Genomic DNA, 12,669 nt, shown 5'->3' with positions numbered 1-12,669 from the left:
AAACAAAATTGTTTTGCGTGAAGGTTTTTGTTTGGTTTGATGGCTGTCTAATATTTTACTAATCACAATTTTATTAGACTAACGTCATGTGTGATATATCTTAATGTTTATCCACCTTTTTCTGTGTTTGCAAAGAAAGCATCAGGAATGTTTCCACCTTTGTGGTCGCTGCTTTGCCTTTAGAATAGTCACCACCTCTGTATTTTTTTGCGGGGCTAGCTAATTATTTAGCTGTGTGCAAGTTTTACTGTTTTCGTAGTCTATTCAGTAAACCTACCAAGTTTTTTTTTTTTTTTTTTTTTTTTTTTTTACCACATTGTGGAAAGCAGTACCACCACAATGACCATGCCCGATGGTTAAAAAGATTGAGAGAGAAAATAACAAGCTGGAGAAAAGTGCGACATCCATATATCCGATTCCTGAGATAACGTACATTAGTGATGGAAATCCTTCCTAATGAGAAATAAGTAATAACTTGCTTCCTTTATGATTCCGAAAGATTTACCAGAATATTGGTTTTAAAAAAGTGTTTTCTCGGACTTCTAACAAAAGTTTTCAAAAGGAAGACGTGGCGGTTTTTAATCGCTCACATTGAAGATACAGTTCTGTGCCGTAGAGGCTAGTCCATGGGTAAACAAATACTTTGAAGAAGGTAACCAAACCCTTAATCCCAAAGCAGGCTTGACCCGCAGCTTCAGCGAAATCCAATATGTACCAAAAGAAGAAATGGTGCGACCCAATTTGGGCTATATGGGAAAACACATATAAATGAATAAAATAACTTTATATGAACTTGTTTTCCTTATTTTATCCCAATAGATAGGGAAACAAAGTGTGAATTAAATCAATACATGAGTTAAGAAGTACCAGTACTAAATAGTCATCCAGTGGTAGCCGAGGAAAGGATAAATGCAATAAAAAAGGCTAATTACTAGCTCTAAATAAGGTGCTCAGAAAGTATAATTAGTTCCCAAAATGAACACCCCTAACATAAAGCTTGGCTCACCAATTCACACAAGGTGTGCTTGCATAACCCGAGGATGAAAAGAGGAGGCCAAGTCTAAAAAGCACTGACCGCCGTGAAAATGGGAAGACAATAGCAAACACACAGTCCTCCGCTAAACTGTATAATTACCTCGACAAAGTGAAACACATGCTCCTGCAACGTACCAGTCCTGCATGTATGGTATTCGATAACAGCGCTATCCATAGTGCTAAAGAGTGCAAGTGAGTGAAAATAAAATAAAGACTCCTTGAGCCTAGTAATTAGCCTTTATTAACCTCTTGAAGTCTGTGTGATATCCTCCTTCTCTAACGTAGTACCTGCTGGGAACCTTGGATATTGTAAGCCTGTGAAGATTGTTTTTGATTTGATTTGATGTTTCTATAAAGTTATTTCATTCATTTACCTTTGTTTACCCCGTTCCCATTTTGGCTGTATCCGTTAGCACCTTTTCAATTTATTTGTACATATTAGCCCACGGGTTGGCAACCTTCAGCATTCCAGATGTTGTGGACTATATCTCCTATAGTGCTCTTACAGTGCTCTCCCATAATGCTGGCAAAGCTTTAGGCGGGATTTAGTCCACAAATCTAGAGTGCCAAAAGTTTCTACCTTTGGGCTACTCCGTATCAGCAGGTTGGGCCACGTTCTCCTCCCCTCAGTTTTTAGTGGGCATGTGTAATACCAAAAACATCATTAATTCATAACCCATGGAGCACTGTTTCCACAGATCCTGAGCTCCCTAAAAGACAAGCCTGCCTATCGTCCTGAATTCTAGAACTGCCATTGGGTAACTGCATTAGGGGTAGATTTGAAACTCTTTAAGTTGGTTATTGTTTCCCATATATAGGTATCTGTAGAACAGTATATGATTTATCCGTGGATCAGCAGTACTTAGTATTAAGTGGACAGGTTCTACCGTCCCCCTATATTTAAACTTCAATACTGATTCTATAACGGCTAAGTACACACCATTTACCCATTTTTTTTATACTGTGGAATTTAATGGGTTAAGCTAAGCTCCTACAGACATAGTTCAGTGTTAAGTGGAATATAATTTATTGCTTAGCAGCTCAAACAGCACCGGGTAAAGGAGACACTGTCAATTTCTTTTAACCAGTATGGTTCTGCAGTCAAGTGTCTGAAGCTGCTCAAGGTCCAACGGTTATGAAATATTTAACGGCCAGTGATGACAAGAAATTTGGTTTAAAAAATTGAAAAGTCCCTTGTCAGTTTGGAGTGAGCTCTGCACTTGATGCTTACACAGTGCTGCTCTGTAAGAAGGGCTCGAAAGATTATTGCAGGGTATGGAAGGCATGCATTATTAAATGCAAAACCACACACTGTAATGTTCGAGTACAAAGGGAAAGTGGGCTGGATGCCAAACCGACGAGATTCCTAAACCAGACAAGATGTATCCCAGCATGCAGTCTGCCTCAGAGGCTCAGGCTATCTAGCCGTATCAACCTGGGCTAAAAAGCTAAAATCCCATAGTGCATCTCCTTCATTAACCCTGTCTGAACCAATGACGAAGCCACAAGGAGTAAATATGTTGACATGATATCAGTTAACACATTCATGGTGCCTACTAACTCTTGTCTTATAATGATTAAAATAGATTACATATCCAGCTGGGATAGCAGTAGACTTGGCCATTATTCTGTAAAACCTCAACATCTACGTCAAGTTAAGTCCCGTTTGACTCTGGTTAAGAGTCAACTCTACAGCTCAATGAAGGGCACCTCAACCAGCATTTGCAGTTACATTAGAAGCTAAATGTCATGGCTAATGTAGTTGGTGGGGGGAAAGATCAGTCGGTCTATTCACTAAACACAGATAGGTGTTCACTTCAGGTGGACAACATTTGGTGAAAATGGATGAATTCAGAACAAATTGGCTATTCTTCTATTTACTAAAGATATCTCCGGTCGGAATTTAGTAAACCCAGACAGGCATTTGAGATCCATACTTTCCTTTGCATGTTGTGTACTTGGGTATTTCCCGGGTAACATTTCTTTTTAATATAAGAAACAAGATGTAACTTTAATTATGAATAGAAAAACACAAACCCTGTTGCATGAATGCCTTTTAGGCACGGAATCTGTTCCTCCTAGATTTGAATGAAATATCCTTTAAAAATTGATGCTCATAGATTTATTAAAATTTCATTGGATCAAAAAAAAAAAAAAAAAAAAAACATTTGGCATTAACCCTAATTCCAGAAGAGTGTACAAGATGGCCCTCTGTCAGACGGTGAAAATCACCTACAGAATCCCTCCCTAATTGCAAGATAGGGCAGTCAACAATTGACTGCATCTTGTGGTAATATCAAAACAAGCTTGCATTTCCATATCTCAAATGGACAAAGATGGACACTTTAATTTTAGTCGTGTCCAGGAGCAGGGCTGTTCAAAATAAAATTTGATGACATACTAATAACAATTTATGCAATTAAAATGTAATTTAAAAGAAGAACAACAATGTGTCTTATTTACACAGACTGATTTCTAAACACATTTATTGTAGTTTACAGACACATTACTGGGAGTATTATTGCTGCGGGGCTCTGTTATACACTCACACACATTACTGGGAGTATTATTGCTGTGGAGCTCTGTTATACACTCAGACACATTACTGGGAGTATTATTGCTGTGGAGCTCTGTTATACACTCAGACACATTACTGGGAGTATTATTGCTGTGGAGCTCTGTTATACACTCAGACACATTACTGGGAGTATTATTGCTGCGGGGCTCTGTTATACAGTCAGGCACATTACTGGGAGTATTATAGCTGTAGAGCTCTGTTATACATGCAGACACATTACTGGGAGTATTATTGCTGTGGAGCTCTGTTATACACTCAGACACATTACTGGGAGTATTATTACTGTGGAGCTCTGTTATACACTCAGACACATTACTGGGAGTATTATAGCTGTAGAGCTCTGTTATACACTCAGACACATTACTGGGAGTATTATTGCTGTGGAGCTCTGTTATACACTCAGACACATTACTGGGAGTATTATTACTGTGGAGCTCTGTTATACACTCAGACACATTACTGGGAGTATTATAGCTGTAGAGCTCTGTTATACACTCAGACACATTACTGGGAGTATTATTGCTGTGGAGCTCTGTTATACACTCAGACACACCAACAAGATCTCACCTAAATGTTGACTGCTCCACTTTTTATATGTTTGGTAATATGGAGCTCCTAGAAAAGAGGGACATTAGGACAGAAAAGAGGAACAGAGGGAATAGGGACTGTCCCTCCTAAATAGAGACCGTTGGGAGTTATGCATTTATGCTATTACGTTCTGCATAAACGAAATCTATTCAACTTTATTTTTTTTATTTTTTTTTTAACGTTTTAACAGGATCCTTCCTTTTACACTTTTTGTTAAATCTTTCTGTATGTTTGAATATCTGCATGCATAGTTTCAAAGCTCTGCCTGTCTTCCAAAATATTAACATAACAGATATTGGGTGTATGAATAGTTTTATGTGACACAGAGATTTATTTTACTGCTGCATATTGCTTGAAAGTGAACAAGTGTCATGCTGTGTGCAAAAATAAAAGATTTTCTGAATGGAATTTTTTTTGGTTTTTTTTGAAGGTTCGCCTAGAATGGCCGACAGACTTGGCAGTAAATCCTATGGATAATTCTCTCTATGTTCTTGACAATAATGTTGTACTGCAAATCTCGGAAAATCATCAAGTGCGAATCGTAGCAGGCAGGCCAATGCACTGCCAGGTGCCTGGTATTGATCACTTCCTCCTTAGTAAAGTGGCCGTGCATGCCACCCTGGAAGCAGCGACTGCGTTGGCTGTATCTCATAACGGCATTTTATACATTGCAGAAACTGACGAAAAAAAGATCAACAGAATCCGACAGGTAACTACCAATGGTGAAATCTCCTTGGTTGCTGGAGCTCCAAGTGGCTGCGACTGCAAGAATGATGCCAATTGTGAGTGCTTTTCAGGAGATGATGGTTACGCAAAAGATGCCAAACTAAACTCTCCATCTTCTCTAGCTGTATGTGCTGATGGTGAATTGTACGTAGCAGATCTTGGAAACATTAGAATCCGATTTATACGTACAAATAAGCCCTTCCTTAACAATCAGAACATGTATGAAGTATCTTCTCCGGTCGATCAGGAGTTGTATTTGTTTGACACAACCGGACGACACCTTTACACCCAGAGCCTTACCACTGGAGATTATCTCTTTAACTTTACTTATACTGGGGAAGGAGATCTCACCCTTATAACAGATAATAATGGTAACACGCTAAATGTAAGGAGAGACTCGACTGGCATGCCGTTGTGGTTGGTGGTACCAGATGGGCAGGTCTATTGGTTGACCATTGGAACAAACAGTGCCCTGAAGAGTGTATCTGCTCAAGGCCATGAATTAGCGATGATGACCTACCATGGGAGCTCTGGTCTTCTTGCCACCAAGAGCAATGAAAATGGATGGACTACGTTCTTTGAGTAAGTTCCATTTCAATCTTTTTTAGCTTACTATTTTTTTGTGTTTATTATTTATTTTGTAATAGCCAGCTTGTGGGTAAAATGACAAAGTGCATGAGTTTTTAAATGCTGTGATGCAGAAACGTAAATTTATTTAAAGACACTATAGGCACCCAGACAACTTTATCTCATTGAAGTAGTCTGGGTGCAGTGTCCCTGTCCTCCTTAGTCCTGCAATGTAAAATAATGCAATGTTAGAGAAACTACAATGTTTACATTGCGGGACTAATACTGCATCTAGTGACTGTCTACCTAAAAAAAAACGATTAGATTTTATTGGTAGAACAAGACTCCCAACTAGGCACTTATCAGTGTGGAATGTTGTGGTTGCTTACATTCTAAAAGCATTGGATGTCAGGCAATCCTGTGAACAGCTGTTTGGTGAAAACGTTTAGATTCTTGTTCTTTAGCTCGTGTTGTTGACAACACCATATTTTAGGAAATTCTTTGAATTAAAGGGACACTATAGTCACATGAACAACTTTAGCTTAATGAAGCAGTTTTGGTGTATAGAACATGCCCCTGCAGCCTCACTGCTCAATCCTCTGCCATTTAGGAGTTAAATCCCTTTGTTTATGAACCCTTGTCACACCTCCCTGCATGTGACTTGCACAGCCTTCCATAAACACGTCCTGTAAAGAGAGCCCTATTTAGGCTTTCTTTATTGCAAGTTCTGTTTAATTAAGATTTTCTTATCCCCTGCTATGTCAATAGCTTGCTATACCCTGCAAGAGCCTCCTGTAAGAGCCTCCTGTGTGGTTAAAGTTCAATTTAGAGATTGAGATACAATTATTTAAGGTAAATTACATCTGTTTGAAAGTGAAACCATTTTTTTTCCATGCAGGCTCTGTCAATCATAGCCAGGGGAGGTGTGGCTAGGGCTGCATAAACAGAAACAAAGTGATTTAACTCCTAAATGACAGTGAATTGAGCAGTGAAATTGCAGGGGAATGATCTATACACTAAAACTGCTTTATTTAGCTAAAGTAATTTAGGTGACTATAGTGTTCCTCTAAATAAAGGTAATGTATTCATACTCCCCAGTAGAGTGTCTACCCATAGGTTTAGAAGAGCTTTACCCTTTGGCTTCTGTGGCAGAATAAACAGATTTAAGTTGTCTTAATGCCAAAATGGTATAAATCTGCATGGGTTTTCTTATTTATCGAAAATCGTTTCCCACCCTGTTTTCTGAAGTTCAGAGAATTCTGGGTAATGTAGACAAGAACACATGTTGCTGCTGCAGTTCAACACCCCTTTTTAAGGCATATATTTTAAATATTGGAGATTTTGATGTTATTTATTAAATCATCTTACAGGGCGCAGGGTGTTGGGGCAGTCCTATGGGGATCAGCAGTAAGCATACAGGATAGGAATTGACACCAATGCGGCAGCCTGAATCAAGACACTCTTCCACTGAGGGGGGGGGGGGGGGGGGGTCAGTAAGCTGTGGCATGTGTACCTTTCATGACACTCAAGGCTGTCAGAGCCAAACAGTTACAGGCCTGCCAGGAGTCCCAGAGGGATTTCAGATATCAGCTAGTGCAACCCAAGTGGTGAGGGACAATCCTCAATTTATGCATTTCAGATCACTTCCTCCCCGTTTTGTGAACGGGAATCCACACTGGAGTAGAGCAGATCGCAGCAGCTATTGCAGCTTCTGCCCTTGACCTGTACCTGACCAGTCCAGTCCCCACAGGACCCCAGGGAAGCCATCCACGTTGCTACATCACACAGCTGCAGAAGAAGCCTCACCCTCATGCAAATAATACAAACAGCCCACACACAAACACACATGTCGTCCCCACAAACACAACTCCACTGACAATCCACATACATTCACACAACTGCACAAGCAGCCTCTCACATGCAATACCATAAGCAGCCCCACACATACACACACCACCAAACAAACTGATATATCATCCAGAAACACAATTCCACATGCAGCCCCCATACAGAACCCACATTCACAGGTATCATGCACAATACCACAAATACCACAAACTACATGAACATATACAACATGGCAGCCCACATACGCACATATACAATGTTACAAAGCAACTGCAGCACCCATGATTAACACAAGCACAACACAGCAACATACACACCTCTGTTTAAAGAAATAGGATCGGCACTTCAAGATGTTGTTTTGGCACAGTACTACTATGCTCTGTAGTATAGAAGGATATTTATTTGTCATTTCCCAGCCATGTGTTCATGCATAGTAAGTGGAGCAAGCCATGCTCCATTTTTTGTTGGTCAATCTTCTATGGAAGAAGGTGCAATAACACAAAATAATACAAAAACAAGCTGCAGGTCTGTATGCCATAGCTTCTAAAGCCACCAGCAGAGCTTGAAAATGCCAAGACGGCTTTAACTCTTCTCAGTGCTCTGAGCAGCTTCAGCTACCTCAGTCTGTTTTATATCCCTTGCACATGAAAAGGAACGAGAAGAGAGAAACCATTTGAGGAAAGTAGTAGGGCATATCCGATTCCCGAGATGGTATCGCTTAGGGCAGCCCACGTCGCTTAACTTTGATCCCTAAGCGCTTGAACATTAAACACACCACCTCATGTACGCCATTCTAAATTTCTGACAGTGTTTTCTGTATTTTTCAATTTACTGGCTTAACCAACTTGAACAATGCACTGTAAAGTCATACATTTTTTTCCCCCTAAACTTGGAATACGAGACATTGTGGGTGTTACTAGAGTCCGTTGTTGATGTCATTCTGACCCGTTTCAAAAGAATTATCCAATGTCATTTGAAGGTTACCATCAAAATTCCAGGCTTAGAATGTACGCATCACTGAGCTTTGCATTATAAACACAATGGGCCAGGCTGGAAGTGTCTTCCAGGAAATCGAAAGGTTAAGCAGGCTTTCCACCCCATTTACAATTTGGTGGCGCAGCGTAACTCAGAAGAACATATATTTAAGCGAAATGAAAGCACTCAGCCATGATAGCCTTTGTTTATTATTTAATGATTTATTTTATAATTCATGTTCAATTCAGTTCTGCTTTCTTTTTAGCCCACTCTAAATGCATCAATGTTTTAAAATAGTTTTTTTAGTCTGTAACATTATTCCTTTTTTTTTTATTTTTCTTCAAACTTGTGACAGTGAAAATACTTTTATTGCAAAAAAAATATGTAACAACTTAGTGTTTTAAGTATTTCAGGAGTGTAGGAAGTGTTTGTTGACCAATCAAAATTGACGTGTCCCAGAGTGGTAAAGCAGGTTATTTGAGCGAGAATGATTTAATTTGCTGAGTTTCTCTAACATTAAACATTGTTTAAATTCGTGTCGGAGGAAGACTTATTAATCTGGGTTTAAATAAAGCCGACCGATCCACATGCCCCTTGCGTTGTCAGATATTTTTGGTGGCTGCATACAATGGCAGCCAGGAAACCATCGCACGAGAAGCCCAAAGAAGAAAACGTATTCTCCCTTGCATTCTGAACCAAACCAAACTATTTAGCTCTTTGTTAGTTGTTTTGCCAAATGAATTATATCTGCATCTTTGTGTTTTTGTATGTTTTTTTCTTTATTGTGTCCCAGTATAAAATTCCTTTTTCAAAACTCAATTGACTATGCTTTTAATTAATTGTTCTTTGTGTGAAAATCCATGCAGTACAACGTGGTTGCAGGGAATTCTGGGTATACCAAACATAGTAAATCACTTGTCAGTTTAAAAGTTCTGGCCGATTTCCCATAATGCCCCTAGCCCACTTTAATGTGATCCAAGCGGCATGTTTCTACTTAACCCTGGGTCTCACTCGCCTTGTTTCTCATTTTCAGGTATGATAGCTTCGGGCGTCTGACCAACGTTACATTCCCGACGGGCCAGGTCAGCAGTTTCCGAAGTGACACTGACAGCTCAGTACATGTCCAGATTGAGACATCAAATAAGGAAGATGTCACCATAACCACTAACCTATCGGCCTCTGGAGCCTTCTACACTCTGCTTCAAGGTGAGATGAACAATTTTAACCTAAGGAGTGCCTGGGTGGTGTGCAGTCAGTATATGAAAGAGCTGGCATCTTTTAAATTACTTCAAATATAATTGTGTGTGTGTATATATATTTTTTCTTTATTTAGAGTTTTTTTATTAGGTGCAGATTAATCCCTGCCCCAATTGAAAGGATTAAAATCACTGTTAAAATTACTTTAATTCCAGTGCAGGTTTTCTCACTGCAGTTCTGATGCTTTATCCTGTAAGTATGATGACTTGTGCCAGATCTGATGGCAATCCTCCAACACTGCTTCTCATAGAGAAGCAGGGAAACCAATGCTTCTCTTAAGTAGTATTCACTAACAACTTGAACTACAGTTCCAAGCGAGTGGGAACGGAATTCCTTCCAGCTGTCAGATATCTTGAAATTGGCACTTTTGTAAAATAATGCAGAGGAAACTTGCAGTTAACCTCCAAAGAGTGTCCCTTTAATCTTAAGTCATTATTAAATAAATAAATAAATATATGTGTGTGTGTATATACAAGGGCCGAATGGGGATTGCTAGATGACTGGATCAGAGCCTCTCCAAAACAGCAAGTGTTGTAGGGTGTTACCAGTGATGCAGTGGGTCATACCTACCAAAAGGTAGGATGCAAGGAAGAACAACCACTGGACCGGCATCAGGGTCATGGCTGCCCAAGACTCATTGATGCACGTGGGAAGCAAATATATATATATATATATTTATTAACAAACTTGTGCATTTTGTTACTTATCTTTTGAAATTTTGCAGTGTAATTTTCAAGGTAATACAATTCGTTTTCTAACAAAGAAAAAATAAATAGGAATAACGCTGAGAAGACAAATCAATTTGGATGAACATTTTGTTTGCCATGCACATCTCTAGTATTTACATACAGTGGAATGGTAACATCTATGCAAGATGAGAGAGCGAATTAATACGAAAAACAAATATCAGTTGGTCATGCTTCCCTTTTTTTTTTTTTTTTGGTAATGTTTGTGCTTATTTGAAAATGGCAAATAACTGTTCCCTAATAATACCCCACTGCCTTCAATGTTGTAGACCAAGTACGGAACAGCTACTACATCGGAGCAGACGGGTCTCTGAGGCTTATTTTAGCTAATGGGATGGAGGTGGCCCTACAGACTGAACCTCACTTGCTGGCTGGCACTGTAAATCCCACCGTTGGCAAGAGGAACGTCACTCTTCCTATCGACAATGGCCTAAACTTGGTGGAATGGCGACAACGCAAAGAACAAGGGAGAGGACAGGTCACTGTTTTTGGTCGCCGGCTTAGGGTAAGGTTATCATTGTTTAACGCTATTAAAAAAAAACACTAGACCATGTGTCCACTGCTTGCTTTCAAGATGTTAATGGACTACATTTTTCCAAAACTCTCTACCACCCAATGACTATTAGAATTATGGGAATTAAACTCCAACTGCTTGCTGAAGGTTAGACACAGAGAAATATAGAGATTAGGTTTTTACATAATTTTTTTATTTCATACCTGAAAGTCCAATCTATTGCTGCTCATTGGGGACGAGATGCCCATTAGCAGCCAATCAATCCATTGCTTCATGGACATCGAACGTCACAATGGCGAGTGAAACTCGTTTCAGAGGAAACCCCTCTAGTTGCTGTCTGGTAGATGGCCACTAGAGGTGTGTTTAACCCTGCAACAGGAACATTGCCGTTTTTACAAAACTGGAGTGTTTTACATTGCAGGATCAAACTACAGGATCACTACCCCCAGACCACTTTCTGATACTATATATCACTGAAGCATAGCTGGCATTTTTTTAAATTATTTCCATGTCCCTTAATGTTGTGTGGTTTTGTTTTAGAATATTTCTGAATTTTATTTTATTCATTTAAAAAAGGATTCATTTTGTACATACATCCGATTTGACATTGAACATCATTTTTATATCTAAATATTGTTAAACTTTGGTTAAGAAATATTCCAATAGGATAGCATTGAGAATTACGATTCCTTCATGGAGTAATGGCTACTAAACTGCTTCATGGATTGCAGGGTAAAACTTACCAGAAAAGGTTAAAGGATCTTAAAGGACCACTATAGGCACCCAGACCACTTCAGCTTAATGAAGTGGTCTGAGTGCCAGGTCCATCTAGGGTTAACCCTGCCTGCTGTAAACATAACATATGCTATGTTTACATATGGGTTAATCCAGCCTCTAGTGGCTGTCTCATTGATAGCCGTTAGAGGTGCTTCCACGCTTCTCACTGTGATTTTCACAGTTAGAAGACGCCAGCGTCCATAGGAAAGCATTGAGAATGCTTTCCTATGAACTAACTGAATGCGCGCGCGGCTCTTGCCACGCATGCTCATTCAGCCGATGACGTCCGAAGGAGGAGGAGAGTCCCCAGCGCCGTGAGGAGAGGACTATATTGAAAAGAAGAAAAACTACCACAACAAGAGGGCATAGTCTTAAATTAGAGGGGCAAAGGTTTAAAAATAATATCAGGAAGTATTACTTTACTGAGAGGGTAGTGGATGCATGGCATAGCGTTCCAGCTGAAGTGGTAGAGGATAACACAGTGAGGGAGCTTAAGCATTTGTGAGATAGACATATAAGATCTAAGATAAGGCCAGGGACTAATGAGAGTATTTAGAAAATTGGGCAGACTAGATGTGCCGAATGGTTCTTATCTGCCGTCACATTCCATGTTTATATGTCCAAGACTTCATTATGAGTACAGGGGTGTGTTGGTAAATGGCAGACATCATTTAATTATTCTGTGTGATTGTTTCCCATAGGTGCACAATAGGAACCTGCTGTCCCTTGATTTTGATCGCATCACAAGAACAGAGAAGATTTATGATGACCATCGGAAATTCACCTTGAGAATCCTGTATGATCAAGCTGGTAGACCCAGTCTCTGGTCCCCAAGCAGCCGATTAAATGGAGTAAACATTACATATTCCCCTGGAGGACAAGTGGCAGGGATTCAGAGGGGCACCATGTCTGAGAGAATGGAATATGACCAAGCTGGAAGAATCATATCCAGAACATTTGCGGATGGAAAATCGTGGAGCTACACTTACCTAGAAAAGGTTAATGGAAAAGCTTTTTAGAAACATTGCTTGGTACTGGTTTCTGGGCCGGGACTCAGC

At 39.7% G+C, this 12,669-nt stretch overlaps 1 protein-coding gene across 1 annotated transcript in view; it reads left to right on the top strand.

The window, feature by feature from the left end:
- Window positions 1-12,669, top strand: part of TENM4 (teneurin transmembrane protein 4) — a 1,183,725-nt gene that overhangs the window by 1,154,070 nt on the left and 16,986 nt on the right. Inside the window, exons 29-32 of the mRNA XM_063431236.1 lie at window positions 4,632-5,509; window positions 9,351-9,523; window positions 10,590-10,825; window positions 12,313-12,609. Coding sequence (XP_063287306.1) covers window positions 4,632-5,509; window positions 9,351-9,523; window positions 10,590-10,825; window positions 12,313-12,609 — 1,584 coding nt within the window. The remainder of the gene's footprint in view (window positions 1-4,631; window positions 5,510-9,350; window positions 9,524-10,589; window positions 10,826-12,312; window positions 12,610-12,669) is intronic.

The sequence above is a fragment of the Pelobates fuscus genome, chromosome 1 (genome assembly GCF_036172605.1).
Source record: "Pelobates fuscus isolate aPelFus1 chromosome 1, aPelFus1.pri, whole genome shotgun sequence".
Classification (NCBI taxonomy): domain Eukaryota; kingdom Metazoa; phylum Chordata; class Amphibia; order Anura; family Pelobatidae; genus Pelobates; species Pelobates fuscus.
The sequence above is the reverse complement of the archived record's forward strand: the minus strand, read 5'-3'. Positions and strand labels throughout refer to the sequence as shown.